General features: G+C 53.1%; 5 protein-coding genes across 8 annotated transcripts in view; 3 read left to right on the forward strand and 2 right to left on the reverse strand.

Moving 5' to 3' along the window:
* Positions 1–19,130, forward strand: part of LOC130535291 (proteasome subunit alpha type-6-like) — a 46,877-nt gene extending 27,747 nt beyond the window's left edge. Inside the window, exons 1-7 of one of the 2 annotated variants that reach the window (XM_057050269.1) lie at positions 16,604–16,845; positions 17,366–17,460; positions 17,636–17,717; positions 17,862–18,017; positions 18,185–18,363; positions 18,770–18,864; positions 18,939–19,130. In XM_057050269.1, the coding sequence (XP_056906249.1) occupies positions 16,770–16,845; positions 17,366–17,460; positions 17,636–17,717; positions 17,862–18,017; positions 18,185–18,363; positions 18,770–18,864; positions 18,939–18,996 (741 nt within the window). In that variant the 5' untranslated portion in view covers positions 16,604–16,769 and the 3' untranslated portion in view covers positions 18,997–19,130. Of the gene's footprint in view, positions 1–16,603; positions 16,846–17,365; positions 17,461–17,635; positions 17,718–17,861; positions 18,018–18,184; positions 18,364–18,769; positions 18,865–18,938 lie in introns of those variants that run through there. The other variant, XM_057050270.1, reaches the window with a different exon arrangement.
* si:dkey-260j18.2 (uncharacterized protein LOC325231 homolog) lies at positions 48–4,144 on the reverse strand. Its single transcript, XM_057050258.1, is given in 7 exon segments — positions 48–1,523; positions 1,526–2,207; positions 2,210–2,747; positions 2,828–3,055; positions 3,151–3,229; positions 3,312–3,465; positions 3,645–4,144. Coding segments are annotated over 6 exon segments (1,947 nt in total). The 5' UTR covers positions 3,645–4,144; the 3' UTR covers positions 48–1,257.
* Positions 4,361–8,520, forward strand: sars2 (seryl-tRNA synthetase 2, mitochondrial). Its single transcript, XM_057050263.1, has 16 exons — positions 4,361–4,817; positions 5,167–5,262; positions 5,365–5,394; positions 5,473–5,613; positions 5,700–5,754; positions 5,841–5,904; positions 6,298–6,403; positions 6,485–6,532; positions 6,635–6,743; positions 6,858–6,903; positions 6,977–7,064; positions 7,131–7,243; positions 7,337–7,430; positions 7,526–7,618; positions 7,701–7,766; positions 8,276–8,520. Exons 1-16 carry the CDS (start codon positions 4,548–4,550, stop codon positions 8,414–8,416), a joined length of 1,560 nt encoding a protein of 519 aa, XP_056906243.1. The 5' UTR covers positions 4,361–4,547; the 3' UTR covers positions 8,417–8,520.
* On the forward strand, positions 8,731–13,710 carry LOC130535289 (golgin subfamily A member 6-like protein 22). The gene is made up of 6 exons (XM_057050265.1): positions 8,731–8,949; positions 10,171–10,211; positions 10,969–11,038; positions 11,126–11,191; positions 11,298–12,277; positions 12,589–13,710. The coding sequence occupies exons 1-6, from the start codon at positions 8,904–8,906 to the stop codon at positions 12,655–12,657; spliced, it is 1,272 nt and encodes a 423-aa protein (XP_056906245.1). The 5' UTR covers positions 8,731–8,903; the 3' UTR covers positions 12,658–13,710.
* LOC130535290 (inositol-tetrakisphosphate 1-kinase-like) lies at positions 13,329–16,615 on the reverse strand. Of its 3 annotated transcripts, XM_057050267.1 has the most exons (10): positions 16,391–16,615; positions 16,240–16,264; positions 15,691–15,813; positions 15,023–15,140; positions 14,838–14,939; positions 14,598–14,638; positions 14,360–14,525; positions 14,218–14,285; positions 13,972–14,134; positions 13,329–13,903 (listed from the first exon to the last, which is right to left on the reverse strand). In XM_057050267.1, exons 1-10 carry the CDS (start codon positions 16,471–16,473, stop codon positions 13,770–13,772), a joined length of 1,023 nt encoding a protein of 340 aa, XP_056906247.1. In that variant the 5' UTR covers positions 16,474–16,615; the 3' UTR covers positions 13,329–13,769. The 3 variants fall into 3 exon arrangements, with proteins under 3 accessions (XP_056906247.1, XP_056906248.1, XP_056906246.1); XM_057050268.1 differs by lacking the exon at positions 15,023–15,140 and having other exon boundaries at positions 16,240–16,615; XM_057050266.1 differs by having other exon boundaries at positions 14,838–15,140; positions 16,240–16,615.
* Positions 19,131–19,453: the final 323 nt, after the last annotated feature.

The raw sequence follows: 19,453 nt of genomic DNA on the forward strand, positions 1-19,453 counted from the left end.
GATGTCGTGTCAAGGTCAAATGCCATAAATAAAGACAGCAAAGCAGATCTAATCCAACCCTTCTTTAATAAGGCTTCATTTGACTTTTCAACACAATATTCTTCACATGGTGCAGAGGAGGGCCTCTTCACACAGGTGTGTGTGTGTGTGTGTGTGGTGTGTGTGTGTGTGTGTGTGTGTGTGTGTGTGTGTGTGTGTGCGTACAGAACTCGTGCTGAACATGTGAGACGACACAGTCGACCTTCAGAAAACATCAGCTGTGAGCACACAAGGACAATCAAGTGGTGCGACAGCAGGAAGTGCAAACTCAGACGAGGCTGTAAAAATGTGCATTTCTGGTTGAATTTGTACGGCATCATATGAGCGCAGACCCCCCCCGACCACAGACCCCCCCCGACCACAGACCCCCCCCGACCACATCCAACAGCAGCTTTATAATCGAGTGACAACCTGATGTCAATCTGCAGAGGATTCTGGGCGTCATTAACACGAGCGAGGAAAGAAGGAAACAGCAAATATGGCTTCAACACAAGAGAAACCAAAGAGTTTGTAGTCAGTTCTACTGAGGAGCCCCCCAGCAGCGCAGGACGTCCTGAGGAGGCAGCCTCAAGTCTCTACGTTCAAACAAACACATTTAAAAATACCGCAATAAATCAGAGATGTTGTGATCAGTAAAGCCCGGTTTGTGCACGGAGCACAGGTCCAGGCCGAGGCTGTCGACATTAAACCTTCCAAATCTGAATAATGTTTCTGAGCTCCACAAACGCCACATTAAACATCCATGCTAATCACACCGCCTCCATTTAGAGTGGATGGATGGCCAAAAAGACCTATAAATGTGTTCAAAACACATTACGCAATGTTCTGCTTGTGTAAAATATGGCTATCATATGATACGGATGTTTCTGCTCAGGACAGGCCTCAGCTGCCGTGGCGACGGCATTCAGACAACAGCCGAGGTTCTATGAGAGCCGAGCTTCAAGAAAAAAGTCAACTTAAATTAGTCCAAACGAAATACTGTTAAAAGAAAAGTCACAGCAGCAGCAGAGAAATTCACACGCTAAGTAGCGGCCCGAGAACGTGTTACATTCAAGTTTCTGCGTCCAAGACCACGATAAAATGACCCCACGACTTCGCCTACATGAGCCGCGAATCCTGGAGCTTATTGCCCCGTCAGCTGGACGTCACCGCTGGCGCCGTGACCACGCCCACTGACGCCGTGACCACGCCCACTGACGCCGTCACCACGCCCCCTGGTTAACTGTCTGAAGCCTTCTTGCAGTTTTCCACGGCCAGCCTGAGTCTGGAGCGGATGTGTTTCTTGGGGAACTTTAACGTGGTGCACCCGAACTGGCTCACGCCTCCGGTGGCCCCGGGGAGCTTCTCCCGCCTCTGGACCCAGCTGCGCCAGCCGGGCTTCCAGCAGTACACGCTGTCGTAGAACCGCAAGCTGTTCTCCCCTCCCAGCACGTAGATCCTGCGTTTCCACCTGGCCACGCCTCCAGCGGCAATCCTCCGAGGAAGCCGGGGAACACGACGGGGCTGGGCGCTCGGTCGCTTCCTCCGCCCGCCACCTTGGCACCGACCGTCCGCGCCCCTCCGCTCACCTCCTGCTCCCCTCCGGACCCCCTGCCCTCTCTGAAGAACAGCACGCGTCCCGTTGCATCCAAAGTTTCCAGATTGATGTAGTTTCCATCCAGGAACTTGGTGGAGTCTCTCAGGTACCCCCCGATGGCACAAACCCCCCCGCGGACCGCGACCCCCCCGGCGAGGCAAGTGGCGCCGGAGTCTAAGGCCACGCGCGTCCAGCAGCCGGTGAGGGTGTGATAAATAAGGACACCTGAATGCAGCACGGCCCGGTTCTGTTCAAGGGTGGTTCCCCCCAGGAGGTAAAGCCGTCCACGTAGAACGGCGCAGGCAAAGGCCCGCAGGGGGAGCGGGAGCCGGGGGCCCGGACCCCACCGGAGCGTCCTCAGCTCCAGAACCTCGCTGGAGTCCAGCACAGCCAAGCGGTTGCAGCCACCCAGGGCGTAGAGCGACTCCCCACAGCCCAGGAGGCCCAGCATGGCCCGGGGGTGGGTCATGGCGGGCCGCTCTATCCACCGGTTCAACACCGCGTCGTACTCGTGCACGGCCGAGGACACCGAGCCCGTGCGCAGGATCCCCCCCGCTACGAAGAGCCGGTCCCCCACCGCTGTGCAGCCGGACTGATCAGCGAGCTCAGCGCCGCCAGCTTCTCCCACTTCCCCGTCTGGGGGTCGAAGCAGTCGACCCGGGAGTCTCTGTCGGTTAAATTGTCGTCTTCCCGAGGCGTCAGGTCCACACAGACGATCTTCTTCTCAAACATGCCCTCCCGCGGCCTCAGCGGCCCACCGAGGCCGTCGCCGGCGCCGGCCGGTCCCAGCTCCTGGCTCAGCCTTTGGCTCTCCTTGTGAGAAAGTAGTCCTGGGCGGAGGTGGTGGAGCAGCGCCGGCATGTGGACGTAGCGCTCCAGAGGCTGGTGCTCCGCCCACCGCCGGGCCGCGTCATAAACCTCCGCCTCAGAGTCGACCCCTAAGCGGTCAGAGGCCAGGATGCTACCTAAGGTGCCGTGGTCCAGCAGGAGGAAGTCCTTCTGCCGGGACACCCGGGGAAAGTGCTGGGCCACCAGGCGCAGGGAGGCGCGCAGCAGCAGCTGGTCGTGGTGCGAGCGGGCCAGGGAGTACATCCCCAGACAGTTGTCCACAGAGATGTGCTCGAACAGGAACCTGGGGAGGAGCAGAGAACCGGAAAAGGATTTTACCCAGGACATGGAGCAGCTGCCTGGGCGACCTTCAAACCTCCTCACCTGGAGCATAATTCCTGAAGAGGCATGACCTGAAGGCGGTTGGCGGCCACAAAAATGTCCTCGGCCGTGTCCAGCGAGAGCCCCGCCTCGCCGGTGTACACGAACTGGATGACGGCGTCCATGACGGTGGGCCTCACTTCCTCCAGACGGATCTCGTTGAGCCGGGACTCCACCAGCGGGCTGGTGAACATGGCCCGGAAGTACGGACTCGCCGCTGCCAAGAGGACTCTGGGTCGGGGGGGGGGGTCGGAGAGCAGAAGAATTCCAAGTCAATCCAAGAGAACTGTGCGCACGTTAACGGGCGAAGCTCTTTTCCTTTTTACCTGTGGCACATGAATTTCTTGCCCTCAACAAGAAGCGTGACGTCACACAGCTGCTGAGCGTCCAGGAGCTGCTTCAGCCCTACAGGACAGGACAGAACCGACACGTGAGACCGCTACACGAGGGGGGGCGGCGGGACCACGGTCCCTCGCTGCTGCCTCACCGTGCAGAACGTAGTTCCCCAGGGGTGTGGTGCTGTCGTCGGGGAAGTCTTCCTCCTCCGAGTCGCTGTCCGACAGCGGTTCCTCGCCCCCCCAGTCTCCGTCCTGCCACGGCTGGGGGTGCCAGGTCACCGTGCCCCCACGCACAGCATTCATCTGGAGGGAAACACACCACAGCTCAACTAGAAGGCTTCAGTCCAGCTTCTGGGCCAAAGTTCGTGTGTTCGAGCACATTAATGGAGGGAGCTTCAGAAACGACCGTGGATCCATCCCGACCGTGTGTGCCGGACTCGCCTTCCTCTCCATGGGGGGGTGAAGGCTGCTCGTGTGGTTACCTTTGCTCTTCTCCTCGTTTCCACTGTGAAGGCTGCTTGGGTCTCACTATCAGGAGGAACCCTCACGGCTGCGCACGGCAGGTAAACGCTGGCCCACACGGTTCTTCAGTGCCGGGGTCTCCGGGAGGCATCCCCTGCTCTCATCTGGGATGTGTCGGTCCTCGGGGCTCCGCTGGATTTCCCGTCCCGGTCTACGGAGAAGCCGCATCAGTCTGCCCACCGCCGCGCACCCAGTCCCGGACACATGACCGCCGAACCGACCGTGGAACCAAACTAGCTTACACATTTACCACTTCTCTCGCTATACCGAAGCGTCCTTTAAAACAAATGTCTCTACACAATGGAAACGTGCTCACGCTTCAAGGTCGGTGGAAAAGCAGCGACATATTTATTTTCACAGGATTCCGGGTCACGAAAACAAGGAAGATTCACATTGAGTCGGCCGCACTTGTCATTTCTGGACCGGATTACCGCAGCCCCAAACTTCCGTCCACCTGATTGGCTGCACTTTGCCTCTCCACCGTAGATTTCATCAGAAAATATATATGCCGACCTGTTTAGTATTATACCGCAATTTCTGTGATAATACGTTCCTGTGTGTATATATATTTTATTTTAAATGTATGCTTTAAAAATGATTTGTCAATCTTTACGCAGGACTTCATTTCCGCATTCGTGTTGCATTCAGGTGTTCGGGACACGTTTTCACATGCTTCTCAAGTACAATCCAAAAGGGGCTCCCTGAATTTGCGTGAGCGTATATGAACATCACGCTAATGTTTAATCTTTACACCTTAAAAACGTGATGTTTTAGATGGCCAGACACCGTGATATATCGATCTGTAGACATGAGTTCCGAGAATTCCTCTATTACTTGAATGCAACACAGACCAAAAGACCAACATGGCGACGTGCATGAGCATGGTGGTTCGTGACACTACACGGTGGCTGTTAAACCGGTCACTTAGGCTGTGCTTAAGGCCGAGGACAGGCCTCTTCACCCCGCACCGATGTTCTCACGGTGTCCGGAGCAGCTTGTACGAACACGCCTGTGAAGGTTACAGCGACAAGCCCGATTTGGACATGAGAGCTGTGTGTGAGGAGACTGACAAAGTGATAGCAGATGTGGAGAGGAGGAAAGGTGACCTGAGAGGGGACGATGTCCGGAAGATGGTGCGTGCACACCATTGCAAACCTGGCCAACGTCTCACCTGTGTTTTCTGTGTTTTAAGCTTCAGTCTCAGAAACAAGGACTTTTCTGTTGGTCTTTACCTGATATTTCCAGGAATTGGTCATCTCGATCTCCAGCATCTTCTGGAGAGCTGCCATGTTGAACCACCCACAATTATTTGCTTTGTAATTTTGTAGAATGTTGAAGGAATAACATAGAATGTTGTGTGGTGGGTTCTCCTGGCCAGTTCAGTGACCCTGGGGTCATCGGTATCCTTCTTATGGCCACTCAGACGTTTCCTATGCTGCTGTTTATGTGCTCTCCATAAACACGTGTGTGTCTACTACACAGGTGTGTGTGTGGCAGGAGCTCCAAGCAGTAAGAGCAGAGATTTCCAGCTTGGAAGAGCAGAAGAAACAAATCAGCCAGACAGTGAAAGCTCTCGTGGTCAGTGCACGCTTGAGTTAATGTAGTCAGGTTAATGTAGTCAGGTTAATGTAGTCAGGTTTCTGCTGAAAGAACCAGGCTGACCTCTGTCTCTCCTCACAGACCAACAACGAGAAGTCGTCACTTGCCAGAGTAAGTTTACGTCTGTGATTAAGGCGCCTGGGGGGGGCGTGCATCAGATTTGTTATGTCTTTGCTCCTGTTCCTGCAGCTTCCTGAGTACAGCCAGGCTCTGCTGAGAGGTCGGGAGATCCGGGGCCGGTTGAATCAGCTGTACCCTAAAGAGTCGGCGCTGGATCGGGAGCACTACGGACGAGCGCTGAGACTGCCCAACGCCACACACCCTGATGTTGTGAGAACACACGTGCACGCCCTGTAGCCGCGGGACCGTGGCTGCGGCGTTCCTCTAACCTGATGTCCCTCGGTCCTCTTTTCCAGCCTGTTGGTGATGAGAGCCAAGCAAGACTGGTTGAACTGGTTGGACAGAGACCAGGTGATGGCGCTGGTCTGTGGTTTGAAGTGATTGAACCACGTTTGCTTTCAAGCCTGTAAATCTGTTAATCTAATCTGTGTCTTTAGAGTTTGACTTCAAGCCCAAGGGCCACGTGGAGCTGGGGGAGGAGCTGGGTCTCCTCAGACAGAGGTCAGCAGGACTGCAGGCCTCTTTTTTTGGCCAAGGGAGTTCACGTGTGGATTAAGCTCGTTAGCAGCACATAAACCTCTCTGTGTACACGGGGGGGGGGGGGGGGGGGGGTCCAACAAGGTTCACACACACAAAGTTCATTTCTGAGGCACTTGTACTTGGAGGATTCAGTCCTGTGCCCCTTCAGTTGTGGGTTTTTGCCCCTTCAGTTGTGGGTTTTTAAAGGAATCGTGGACACATTCTGGTTCCATTTCTTGTACATTTTGTGCATCTGAAACTCCTCCGAAAGCCCAGAGAGATTTTCTGTTCCGTAGTGTAAATGATGGAGGACACAATGTGATTTTGCATAACTTGTGGATGGTAACCACTGCATATCTGCCCCCCCCCCCGAAGACGTCTAGCTCATGTCTCGGGCCACAGGTCCTACTACCTGAGGGGAGCAGGAGCCCTTCTTCAGACTGCTCTTCAGAACTTTGCCCTTGACAAACTACAGCGAAGGGTAAAACAACACTTAAAAGAATGCTGATTCTTGCTGGGTGTTCAGATGGGAAACACCTTCGTGGGTTTTTGTCTCTCGCAGGGCTTCGTTCCCGTGGTTGTGCCCGACATGCTGAAGGGGGCCGTGTTTGTAAGCTGCATGATGATCTTCACACCAGTTCCAAATGTTAAATATCGTTGAATATCTGTTTCCCCTCATGACATTTGTTCCCGTCCTGGTTTCCACCTCCAGGAGGGTTGTGGGATGCAACCCAATGCCCATCTCTCTCAGGTCTACTCACTGGATCCTGCCCTTTTCCCAGACTTAAACCTGGCTGGGACTGGAGAGGTCGGCCTGGCAGGTTCGCTGGTGACTCTTTGTACCATTTTAATTGAAACAGACACATTTAAATAGTCACTTTTTGTCTCAATCTTGCACTGAAACAGCAAATCAGTGGTGACCTTTTTCCCCTCAGGATTTTTCATGGATCATGCAGTGAACTGGAAGGACTTGCCAGTCAGGTGTGACAGTCTGCAGATGTTTGAAGCCACTTGTGTTGGATACTTCATGTTGTGGTGTCTCTCCACCCCCCAGGACGACCTGCAGCAGCACCTGCTACAGGGCAGAGACGGACACGGGCAGAGAGACCTGGGGCCTTTACAGAGTCCATCACTTTAACAAGGTGATCAAACTAACTGATAAAACCAGGAAAAGCTTCTGCCCCCCTGGTGAACTGGCGTTTCCCCAGGTGGAGATGTTCGGAGTGACGGCCGATGAGACGGGGGGAGAGAGCGCTCAGCTGTTGGACCAGTTCGTCTCTTTGCAGAAGGAACTGTTCTCGGCTCTAGAACTTCACTACAGGTCAGTGCACAACAGAGGGGGCAATTACTGACAGTTGCACCACAAAAGGGTAGGAGTCCTGAGACTAGAGCAGGTCCAAATGTTTGTGCTCAGGGTCCTGGACATGCCCACACAAGAGCTGGGTGCTCCTGCCTACAGGAAGTTTGATATCGAAGCCTGGATGCCTGGGAGGAACAGCTATGGAGAGGTCGGCCTTCCAGCTGGTCTGTAAATGAGAGGCAGTGACGAGGCCGTGCACAGACGCCGCTCACGCTGTCTCTGTTGCCCTCCCTCTCTCTCCAGATTTCCAGCGCGTCCAACTGCACAGACTACCAAAGCAGACGTCTCAACATCGTGTATGAGCGGGAGGACGGGAGCCTGCAGTACGCCCACACGGTAAGACTGCGTCTAATGAGTCGAGGGTCGTTCGGGCCTCTCGTTACTGCAGCCCACGGGCGTGTGCTTGTGTTCTGTGCAGGTAAACGCGACGGCATGCGCCATCCCCAGAATGATTATAGCTATCCTGGAGACTCACCAGACCAAAGTAAGATGCACGATGACACAATTTCCCCCCAAATGTAAATATCCTCGAGTCGCCTCAGGGTGAAAGTGTGTTGAGACTGTTTCGAGGGTTTCAGGACCGATTAATTGTGCGGCTGAATTAAAATTCTTTAGTTGCATTAAGGGTAAATCACTTTATTAGCAAGGCCTTTGTCTGTTTAATTCTTTCTTTTGTACTTTGGTCAAAGCTTATATTTGAGGAACAACAACTCAGTTCAATCTAACCTGGGATACAACAAAGAGCAGCTGTCATTTAAGACTCTAATCTACTATTTTAGAACTAAAGTGCATATTACCAAGAACCAAATGCCATTATTGCTTTTATTTGAGTTCCTCTTGTCAAAGACTGTCCATCCGAGCCGCTAGGGGGCAGTAACGAGCCCCAGCTTTATCCTGAACAAACGAGAAATCTCCGTTAATAACAGTTAAAGCACATTTGTTCACTTTGTTTTAAAGATTTTTGTGCCTTATAATCCTTATTTTATGTTCCAGGATGGGACAGTGCGTGTCCCTGCAGCACTGCAGCCTTATCTGGGATTAGAAATCATTGATAAATCAGAACAAACTCCACTGAAATACATCGGACCCAACCAGCACAGTCGACCCCCCCGACCTGCTCCTAGAAGCAGATGAGCTGCTTCCCAGTTTACAACGTCAATCAAGCCGATACTAAATGAGTTTATTTGACCTCATTAATGGAAACTGTGGTCTCGAATAAACTAAATCAATTAATTTGATTGGTGTACTGATAATTATGCATGATTGCGCAATCTTTTAAAGGTAATTAACACAAGATAAGATGGAAGAAAACTGCAACCGATTTTAATCTAATAATTATGGTATTTTTTATTTTCAAGGGGAGTTTTATATTTGCTTCATAATGAAAGATGGAGGAATAAAATGGGCAGAACAATCTGTTTCCGTCTGGCATCTCTGGCGCCCTAACAGGCTTTAGGCTTCGATTTGGTCTCGGTCACCTGACGCGCACACACACACACACACACACACACACACACACAGAGGCAGCACTCGGCTCCACCTCGCTCAGCGTGTGTGCGCACAACCTCCTTCCCGTCATTTCCAAGGTTATCTTCTGCTGGAGCCTTCCTTCCAGGGTCCTATGGGATTTTTTAGAACCGCGGTGCTTCTCTGGGCCGCTGTCGGAGGTAAGCATCACACGCGCGCTTGCGTGCACGCCACAAGCCGTTAGCGGTCGCGCTGTCGAGCGAGTGCGAAATGACGGAACAAAAACCCGTTTTTCTCCTGAAGGTGCGACTCCGGGGAAGCATCGGAGGCTCGTGGGCTCCCCGCGCGCAGAGCTCCTGACGCCGTTTGCTCCGCGCTCACCTGCGTTTATCTGCGGACATGGCGCTGATCTGCAAACATCTCCCGTTTCTCCATGTTCACTGAGCACCTGCGGGTCCCCAAAGTCCCGCCGCACAGGTGCGGGGACCAGCGCGCACGTGCCGCCCGCGCCCGCTGCGGTTAAAACGCGTGAACGCGTCTCCAGAAACGCGCGGGGTGGCGGGAGAGAGTGAGATAATCCCACGGGCACATGCATGCGGGAACGGGGCAAATATAAACGCGCGTGGGCGTTAACCTAAATAGAGGTAATTTACTGCTCCTGACGCAGAGGAACCGCAACGTTAATGTGACGACATCAAAAGTCTGAAATAGTCACGATAACGTCAAAAATACCGTCACATTGGCAACGGTTTAACTTGTGACGCGTCTCAGAACATAACAAGAAAGTTCCCTAAAATGTGTTCAGCTAAATCTGATGATGGATCATTAAAGTTCTGTGACCAACAACAAGATATTTGCGGTAGTTTGAAGGCCGCGTGACACACAAGCGTGTTGCAGACTCACCTGTAATCAGGCATCAGCAGATCCTTTAATCTGATTGGGACTCCTACCTTGATCTTTGGTTTGTTAAGGTGTAATAAGAGCTGTGTGTGTGTGTGTGTGTGTGTGTGTGTGTGTGTGTGTGTGTGTGTGTTGTGTGTGTGTGTGTGTGTGCGTGTGTGTGTGTGGTGTGTGTGTGTGTGTGTGTGTGTGTGTGTGTGTGTGTGTCTGGGGTTGGGTCGCTGACACTGGTCCCAGCCTCCATACGATTGTTGTGTTGTTTACCCCGTTTGCCCCCATCTACCCCTAAAGGCAGGTGCCCTGGTGGTGGTTAAGGTGCCTTTAGGTCCCTGTGAGCTGCTGCTGCCTGACGTGATCAGCAGCCAGCCGGGGATGGCTGGCAGGTTCTGGTGGTTCTGGTGGTTCTGGTGGTTCTGGTGGTTCTGACGGGCCGACAGCAGACGAGCTTAAGCCTCTTTGCTGTGACACCACGGCGAATCTCCCCCGTTTGGCTGTTTGTGTTTATTGTTGTGTCATTTCAGTGGGGAGCAGACCAGCCAGCTCGCCCCCCCACGATGAGCAGGTCAGCTGATCTCTTTACTCCTCACACGACTGTCTGTGCCTGTCTGTCTGACCACTGTGCCTGTCTGTCTGACTGCTGGCCTGTCTGTCTGACCGCTGGGCCTGTCTGTCTGACCGCTGTGCCTGTCTGTCTGACCGCTGGGCCTGTCTGTCTGACCGCTGCGCCTGTCTGTCTGACTGCTGGGCCTGTCTGTCTGACCGCTGCGCCTGTCTGTCTGACTGCTGGGCCTGTCTGTCTGACTGCTGGGCCTGTCTGTCTGACGTGTCTGTGCCTGTCTGTCTGACGTGTCTGTGCCTGTCTGTCTGACCGCTGCGCCTGTCTGTCTGACCGCTGCGCCTGTCTGTCTGACTGCTGGGCCTGTCTGTCTGACGTGTCTTTGCCTGTCTGTCTGACTGCTGGCCTGTCTGTCTGACTGTCTGTGCCTGTCTGTCTGACGTGTCTGTGCCTGTCTGTCTGACCGCTGTGCCTGTCTGTCTGACGTGTCTGTGCCTGTCTGTCTGACTGTCTGTGCCTGTCTGTCTGACGTGTCTGTGCCTGTCTGTCTGACTGCTGTGCCTGTCTGTCTGACCGCTGGGCCTGTCTGTCTGACCGCTGGGCCTGTTTGTCTGACTGCTGCGCCTGTCTGTCTGACCGCTGCGCCTGTCTGTCTGACCGCTGCGCCTGTCTGTCTGACTGCTGCGCCTGTCTGTCTGACCGCTGGGCCTGTCTGTCTGACCGCTGGGCCTGTCTGTCTGACTGCTGTGGTCCTCCTCTCCAGGTCGAGTGCGTTATTCAGGAAACGCTGGGTGAGGACAGGTCACCAGGTGGGTGTGGCCTGACACCAACAGGTAATTTTTTGCCACGTATTTCTGAACAACCTCGGGGTCAGGTGCTCGCCGTCCACGTTCTCTAATGTTTGTTTACGTCTCCTGCAGATGAGCTTAATGACATGCAGAGACATCAGGGCCTCCTCAGAGAGCTGCAGAAGCTGGCTGCTGATGGTACAGACAAGCCGCAGAAATCATGCATCATAATTTAAATATATCACTAATTATGAGCAGCACTTCCTCATTGCTTCTACTGTTTGCATCTTTCTGACTGTTGTAGAACAAGAGAGGGAGCTGGAGGAGGAGAGGATGCGATATGAGCACCACCTGGAGGACGACGCCAGCAGCTTTGAGCAGAGGGATGAGGAGGTGAAGGAGGAGCGAGATGAATCCAACCTCTCAGAAGAAGCGGAGGAAAATATGGGAGAAGACGACACCAAGAAGAAGATGATGGAAGAGCCGCGGATCGAAGAAAACAGCCGGGACAAGGAAGAGGAGCAGGCCAAGCAGCTGGAGGAGCTGCTGGCTGAGGAGATCACCAAGAAAGGGAAAGAGGAGCAGAACCAGGAGGAACTGAAGGAACTGCTGAGAGAACTCAAGAAGAAACGCTACGAGTCCGTGAGAGAGTGGGAGAAGCAGAAGGGAACCGAAGAGGAAAACGGAGAGGCAGAACAGAGCAAAGCAAAGGAGGACAGCGAGAGAGGGGAAGAGGTGGAGGAGGATCCGGAGAGGCAGAGGACAGAGGAGAGGAGGAAGAACGAGGTGGAGCTGATGGTGGAAAAGGAGAAGGTTGAGAAGGAGCTCAAGGAGCTAATGGAGGAGCAGGATGGCAAAAATAAGGTGGAGCAGGAGCGGGAGGCAAAGGAGAAACAGGAGGAGCTGGAGGAGCTGGTTCGGAAGATGAAACGAGTGCAGGAGGAGGAGGAGACACAGGCCAATGGGACCGAGGGTGGCGTGACTGAAAGGACGGCAGAGGAGAAGAGCTACGCAGCTAAAGACGGAGAGAAGAAGAAGGAGAACGACACCAGAACGGAGGAAGAGAAGACGGCAGAGGAGGAGAAGCTGCCTCAGCAGAAGAGAGTGATGGAGAAAGCGAGTGATGAAGCCACGCGGCAGTTTCAGAGAGAGAGCTACAGGGATGAGGGCAAGGAAGAGGAGGATGAATTCACCAGGGAGGATGAGGAGGGAGAGGAGGAGGAGGGAGAGGAAGAGGAGGGAGAGGAAGAGGAGGGAGAGGATGTGGAGGAAGATGAGGGAGAGGTAAGAAGCTCCACAGTGGCTGATCAAAGTCAATATTTACCTTCCTGCTACATCCAGCCCCCCAAAAGGGGCTGTTGCAGTTTCTATGACAACCGCACTAATAATCAGTGATGGAAAAGTCTTTTTTACACATCGTCGCTCCTTCGGCTAAATGCAGAAGCTAACAGATTAGCATGCTAATTCCCTTTAATCTTTATAAAACATTGCTAATGGCTGGATCTGAGCCTTGGGCGTGATACATGTCCACGTTTAAGCTAACGTCGGGTTCCAGCTGTGTTACCTGCCCTCAGATATTTTCCTCTCTCCCACAGGAGCTCCTCGAAATTGAAGCGGAGCTGCGCAAAGTCGCTGCAGAGTTGAGGGAGCTCCGCCGAGGATAAGACACACACACACACACACACACACACACAGAGGGGACCTTTTGTGTTGTCTTCACACGTGTTTCCCCTATTAGTCGCCACTGCTTCCCTTCCTTCCTTTCAATTTCCTCAAGTCTTGGATTATTTTTCAGGTGGAATATCAAATTCCCTTCGTAGATAACGTGTGTATCTCTTTATATACACACACATATACGTGTGCGTGTGTTGTGCAATAATAACGTGTGTGAGCTGTTCCTGCTGTTCTGACTGTTACACATTACTGAAGTTCAGTCCTTATTTCTCTGAGGATGACGTAGAAACAGGGGTTGCATTTCATTCGGCTCACGCACTGTTAAAAACAGACGGTTGGTGACGGGCCGGGGTGACCTTTACGGCAGAAGGTCACGAGCGCCGCAGGGGTTTGTGCGCGTCACCTCGGGCCCTCAACCAGCTTTGCACTCTTAACAAGCCAAGGACGAGAGGAGGGAGGCGGGAGAACCTAAAGCCATTTTGTTGTCCTTTTTTAACAGTAACATTGATAAGTGATCAGTAGTCTTACGTCACTGTTCTACGGCTCGTGTAAATATTAGATATTTGTAAGACAGTCATAGGAAATGTAAACAGCAGCGCCCCCAAGAGGGCTGTATGTGTAATTATATATTGCAATAACAACAGAATAAAGCACATGTGAATGCAATAATTATCCAAACATTTTAATTATTAATGTACTAAAAAATGCATCATACACGGAAGAAACTCCTGTTTTTTTTTCTACACAAGCCACAATTTACAATAACTGTGTCACAAAAACTGAAATACCCAGTAATAACACATGAGCCCAATCAGTGTTGACGAGCTCATTACTGTCTGTTCTAAAGTGCGATAGATTAAAAAGTGATGTCGTTTTTCTATAGAAGTGCAAACTGTATTTTCAAACCAGCAAAAATTGTGAAGGAACTGGGGTTCTGGACCTGGTGGGTCCAGCTGAACAGGAACACCACTTGTAACATTACTGGCTCTCTTTTGTGCCTGCGTGTCTGCTACCTGTCAATCAATAAACAATGGTGGATTAAAGCTTGTTAGTTCTCATGTTTGTGGTTCTGGGACGCTGAGGGACGCCACCTCTGAGGGTGTCAAACGCCGGTCGCGGCAGCAGCCGGAGCGACGCTCTGCGGTGGTTCTGGAGGCCCAGCGGAGTCCTGCGTCTTCAACACGGACTTGATGTGATCGAGCAGGGAGGAGAAAAACTGGGGCACGCCTTCGTAGCCTGGCGAAGAAGAACGGAGGGAGGGGTGACGGGCGCGCGGAGGCACGGGGGCCGTGCGGCTCTACTACCTGGGAAGATGTTGATGTCGATGACGGTGAGGGTGTGCGTGCGGATGTTGATGATGACGTCCACTCCGAAGAGCGCCATGCCGAGCTGCGAGCGCAGCTCTCTGACCAGCGCCGCCACGGCCTCCGAGCTGGGGGGGGGGAGGTACGGCATCTGCTCGTCCAGCTTGGGGGAGAGACGAGGAGACCGTATCAAGTGAGGCCTTCAGCAGCCGTCATGGTTCTGCTGGTGTCCAGACCGGGAATTACCGCTGTGAGGTCCGAGCTGGACTCTGGCTTGGACACCTGGTGGCTGTTGAAGAAGATCGTCTTCCTGTCTGCACACAGAGCGCGTTCCCCTGAGACGGACTCAGGGTTCAGAGGGCAAAGGCCCAAACACGGCGACACTGACCACAGGGTCCGGAGGGGAAGTTCTTCAGCGAGGGCCTCTCCACGCAGAAGTGGCGCTCGCCCACCACGAACACTTTGTGCAGCACGGCCCCGTGGTTGATGAAGCTCTGCAGCACGCAGGGAGGGTGGACGTCGGCCAGGCTGCCGGCGCTGAAGATCAGGGACATCTGCACGGGCGGAGGAGGCGGTCAATAAAGGAGAGGTCGACCCAAAGCAGAGCCCAGGACAGTCCGACTCACCTCGTGGGAGAGGGAGCCGTGCGCCACTCTGGTCTTACAAACTGGGGTCAGTGAGAAAGGAAAGGAAATGAGAGGAGCTCTTCTGGCTCAGAATGTGAGTAATTATCAAGTATCACCCGTGGGAGAGGCCCTCAAAGCAGATTTAGTCATTTACTGACTACATTTATCCAGGAAGTCTCATAATATGCAGGTTAGAGTAGCCGCTAAGCTAAGCTAAGTAAGCTAAGGCGGAGAACTAACTGAGAGGAAAGCTTAATGTTTGGTTGATCACAGCCTGCTGCACAGATGACAGGTCTGTCTCCCTGTGGATCTCCAGGTACGGAGGGCTGCAGATGCGCCAGTCTGATGGATGCAACAGGAGATGCACGTTACAAGCGTGGCCGCGGTAACGGCGAGTAAACCGGCAGGCGGAGGCTGGGGTTGACCTCGCAGCGAATTGTGCAGCTTGGTCATGATCTGGTACGACGCAAAGCGGTCGAGCAGCTGCGTCATGGCCGGCAGAGGGTCCAGGAGAACGGTTCTGGGATGAGCTGAGATGTAGCTCTGTAAGGAAAGGAAGCCGCTCCTGTGACTCATGGGGAGACGTTTCTGTCTAATATAGGCATGGGCAAACTAAGGCCCGGGGGCCACACGCGGCCCGTTAAACGTTTTAATCAGGCCCGCCAAACTTGAAAAATTAAATGAATAAACCTTGTTAATGTTAAATTTTCACTGCAATTCTGGTGTTTTCCCACTAGAAAAAAGACAGTCAGGAGGAGAGTGATGGTGATATCCTGAAGGATAACAGAACTTTCAGTGCTTTAAAATAGAAATGGTTATTAATTTTTTTTAAAAAGGCACATTTTATTCATTTGATTTTAAGTGTTTTAAGACTCATTCCAAAGTCAGATATTTTGTCTCTTCATTTTCATTTGAAATTAAAGCACATGTTTTCTCCATATCCCAAGATGTGTATTTTTTCTCCAATGAGGTGAGGTTACCAAAGCACTCCATCCATCCATCTGCTCCTGGTCCGGCCCCTTTGTCAAATGTTAGAACCCATTGTGGCCCACGCATCAAAATGTTTGCCCACCCCTGGTCTAATATCACCCACCTGGAAGTTGGCGAGGAGCTGCTGCGACCTGCTGTCCCGCTCGGCCTCCACGATGACGTCGGACAGCTTGTGGACGATGGCGTCGAAAGGCCCCTGAGGCTCCAGCGGCTGCGTGAGATCGATCTAAAGAGCAGCAGGTCTTCAGTCGTGCTGCTCTTTAGCATCGGCTTGGTCCCGTGGCGGCTAAAGCGCAGCTAGCTGCGAATGTCCTTCCTGTCCAGACATTTCATGACATTCTGAAATGTCTGAGCAGTCAGAAGTCAAGCAGCCATTGTTGGTTTGGAGCTGCAGGTGGCCGTGACACGGACCACTGAAGTTCCAGGCATCTGTAAATGACACGTGCGCGTGTCTGTGTGTGCACCAACACGGCATCACTGCTGTCAAACCTCAGCTGTCTGGCGCTGATTTCAGCCTTGAAGTCGTGATTTCTCGCACTGCGCGCGTGCGTAAGTGACATTTTAACATTTGTAGGCGGAATTTAATGTTTCGCCTCACACAACTCTTTTATAGTGATTCTACTCCAGAATAAATGTGAAATAAAACACTCACCTCGACCACCTCGACCCCGCAGCCCCTGCAGGGAAAGTGCTGACATGATGTAAAGTCCTTAAACACACTCACGTGATGCCAGAACATTTAAATAGTTCCTCTTTTTCCAACCAACCTGGACACAAACGTCACGTTTAACAGCTCAACTTACGCACAGAGGCCTGCAAACGCGTCCAGATTCATCCTCCTGCGCTTCTTATCGCTGAGGCAGAAGCCAACTCTGCGCGCTGACATTTGTGTGTGGACGTGCGTGTGGGTGCGTGCGTCCTGGGCCCGCAACCAGCCGAGATGATGCTCAGAGAGAGGAGAGCTGCTCGCCCTTCGTCCCTCCCCCCGAGGCGTCTGGTTCCCCCCCGACCAGCTCCCGAGCGCCTCCTGACGCGCTCATCCAATGAGCGCGCGGCCTGGCGAAGGTGCGCGTCACCGAGCACCAACTGAAAGAGAAAGTAAAACGCGGGTTTATCCGTTTGAGCCTCCAGCACGTTCACGCTGGTTCTGAAACGCTCTCTCGGGTATCTGGGTCCACCAACATGTCCCGGGGTTCCAACGCCGGCTTCGACCGACACATCACCATCTTCTCCCCGGAGGGCCGCCTCTACCAAGTCGGTGAGACTTCACCGTCCATTTTAGTTCCGCGTTTGTGCGCGTTCTTTTTTTTTTAGATAACAAAGTTTTAGCCACAGAACTTCTTCACGTTGACAATCGAATCCCGATCGGACCGTTTAAAACCTGCATCGGAACCGTTTGAAGGTTCCTTTAGGAGTGGATCAGGATTCCGCGTGATCCAGGCTGTTCGGGCCTTCAGCGAACTGGGTTTATTCCTGCTCGGGTTGCAGGTCCAGAAGTCGATCTTTTGGGCCTAAATATTTCTGTTATTTCGGATAAAAAGTGTCACGGAGAGACTTGATTGACCCACGTGCGCGTTTCCAGCTGCGTGAGGGATTAGAAAACTTTAAACGTTTTTACAGTCTCTTCCTGGACGGGCTCGGGGAGGGTGCTGGAGCTGATTCCAGCAGCACGTTAGCGGTTCGGTGCCTTGCTCAAGGGTTCCTCGGCAGTGCACCGTGCGTGTTTCAACCCTTCAACACCCTCATTTCATGAACTTTCCTCCGGGTCTTTCTTGCAGAATATGCCTTTAAAGCCATCTCTCAGGGCGGCCTGACGTCCGTGGGGGTGCGGGGAGCCGACAGCGTCGTCGTAGCCACGCAAAAGAAAATTCCTGTAAGAAATCACGCACACGCGCACCCGCTCACCAGTTACGTGCACCTGAATCTGAGCCCTCGCGGCGCTTTTAGATATTGGCTTTGATATGTGACGCTGGCTTTGATATGTGACGCTGGCTTTGATATGTGACGCTGGCTTTGTCATGTGACGCTGGTTTTGTCATGTGACCCAGGACAAGCTGCTGGACTCCTCCACTGTCACCAACATGTTCCGACTCACCCCGCGCATCGGCTGCGTGATGACAGGCCACAGCGGTATGGTTCCGGTCACCTCCTCCAACGCCACGTTTACCGATGTGATGTCACTAAAACGCCTCGCTCTCCCCCCCCTCTGCCCCCCCTCTCTGCCCCCCCCCCCCTGCCCCCCCCCCCCCCCTGCCCCCCCCCCCCCCCGTGCAGCCGACAGCCGCTCCCAGGTCCACCGGGCTCGCGTGGAGGCAGGAGAGTGGAAGTACAAGTTTGGTTATGACGTCACAGCGGAGGTGTTGTGCCGCCGGCTGGCCGACATCTCCCAGGTGTACACGCAGAACGCTGAGATGAGGCCGCTGGGCTGCTGTGAGTGGCCGCCTGCCTGTCTGCCTGTCTGCCTGCCTGTCTGTCTGTCTGCCTGTCTGTCTGTCTGTCTGCCTGTCTGTCTGTCTGCCTGCCTGCCTGTCTGTCTGTCTGCCTGCCTGCCTGTCTGCCTGCCTGCCTGTCTGTCTGACTACCCTGTCTCCCTGCAGGTATGCTGATGGTGGCCATGGACCCCCTGCTGGGTCCTGCCCTCTTCAAATGTGACCCTGCAGGTTACTACTGTGGCTTCAGGGCCACTGCAGTCGGGGCCAAACAGACAGAAGCCAACAGCTACCTGGAGAAGAAGATGAAGAAAAAGCCCGAGCTGACCCATGACAGGACAGTGCAGGTAGAACCAGAACCAGAACCTGAACCTGAACCTGAACCAGAACCAGAACCAGAACCAGAACCTGAACCTGAACCTGAACCTGAACCTGAGCCCCGCACTTCTTGGTCTCCCATTTCTGCCGAGCTTTACAGGATCCCGTTGTGTCAGCAGCAGGAGGATCCAAACTGGACCTCCTGCTGCTGATTTCAGGATTTCCCGAAGAACTTGTCGATCTTTCTTCGTCATTCCCTTTATTTTCCCATTTAAACGCGTCATAATTATTTCCCCGGCGGTGTACAGCAGCACAGGCCGTCCTGTCCCTGGGGTTAAAGGTCATATCTTCTGACATGTGATGTGATATTGGGATCAACGTTTTATCCTCAGTTCTAAACATCTTTTTAATGATTTCTGCCTTATTCTCCTCCAGTTGGCGATCTCGTGCCTGTCGTCTGTCCTGAGCATGGACTTCAAGGCCGCTGAGTTGGAGATCGGCGTGGTCACCAAAGAGAAGCCCAAGTTCAGGTAAAAGCGCCCTGTTGGAGAGGGTTAGAGGCCCCCTGCTGTGAGGTGTTTAACCTGTCCGTCCACCCCCCCAGGACGCTGACGGAGGCTGAGATTGAGCATCACCTGGTGGCCATAGCGGAGCGGGAGTGAAGGTGCTGTAACAGAGGCCAGCTCATCACCCTGATGAGAGCGCCTGGAAAATAAAATGACCGAGGAGCTGCTGGGATCCGTACAGATTTTCACCATCCACCAACAATAAATCCATCTGATATCACAGAACACAACCTGCCTGAGACATTTACAAAATACCATTTAGGATAAAAAATGAAATCACTTAAAAAATCGTGTCGGTCACACGAGCTGACTAAAACAGTTCCCCTCTTTGACCAGATGATGGCGCTGTGCGCCCGGGTCTGTCTGCGGTGCTGTACCCAATCTGACCGCTGGGCGTCACTGTTGAGTCGGTCTGGACTTTGGAGCATTTCATAAGAGAATTCAACTGTCTGTACTTTTCTATTTAGGGAATTCTATTTCGACTCTTGGAAACATTTAGAGCCCCTTCCGCGTATGCGTGCGCGCTACCACCCCTCAGGTTATCTCACTTCCT

This window comes from Takifugu flavidus, chromosome 12, assembly GCF_003711565.1.
Source record: "Takifugu flavidus isolate HTHZ2018 chromosome 12, ASM371156v2, whole genome shotgun sequence".
NCBI lineage: Eukaryota > Metazoa > Chordata > Actinopteri > Tetraodontiformes > Tetraodontidae > Takifugu > Takifugu flavidus.

What these genes read in the sequence shown, in the direction of transcription:
- sars2 (XM_057050263.1), top strand. Translation starts at nt 4,548, where the DNA reads ATGGCGACGTGCATGAGCATGGTGGTTCGTGACACTACACGGTGGCTG. An exon ending in TTGACAAACTACAGCGAAGG is followed by an intron (nt 6,404 to 6,484) that starts GTAAAACAACAC and finishes TGTCTCTCGCAG; the next exon opens with GGCTTCGTTCCCGTGGTTGT. An exon ending in GCCTGCAGTACGCCCACACG is followed by an intron (nt 7,619 to 7,700) that starts GTAAGACTGCGT and finishes TGTTCTGTGCAG; the next exon opens with GTAAACGCGACGGCATGCGC.
- LOC130535289 (XM_057050265.1), top strand. Translation starts at nt 8,904, where the DNA reads ATGGGATTTTTTAGAACCGCGGTGCTTCTCTGGGCCGCTGTCGGAG. An exon ending in GTGTGGCCTGACACCAACAG is followed by an intron (nt 11,039 to 11,125) that starts GTAATTTTTTGC and finishes CGTCTCCTGCAG; the next exon opens with ATGAGCTTAATGACATGCAG. An exon ending in GCAGAAGCTGGCTGCTGATG is followed by an intron (nt 11,192 to 11,297) that starts GTACAGACAAGC and finishes TGACTGTTGTAG; the next exon opens with AACAAGAGAGGGAGCTGGAG.
- LOC130535290 (XM_057050266.1), bottom strand. Translation starts at nt 16,285, where the DNA reads ATGTCAGCACTTTCCCTGCAGGGGCTGCGGGGTCGAGGTGGTCGAG. An exon ending in GCGGGGTCGAGGTGGTCGAG is followed by an intron (nt 15,814 to 16,239) that starts GTGAGTGTTTTA and finishes GCTGCTCTTTAG; the next exon opens with ATCGATCTCACGCAGCCGCT. An exon ending in CGACATCAACATCTTCCCAG is followed by an intron (nt 13,904 to 13,971) that starts GTAGTAGAGCCG and finishes CTTCTTCGCCAG; the next exon opens with GCTACGAAGGCGTGCCCCAG.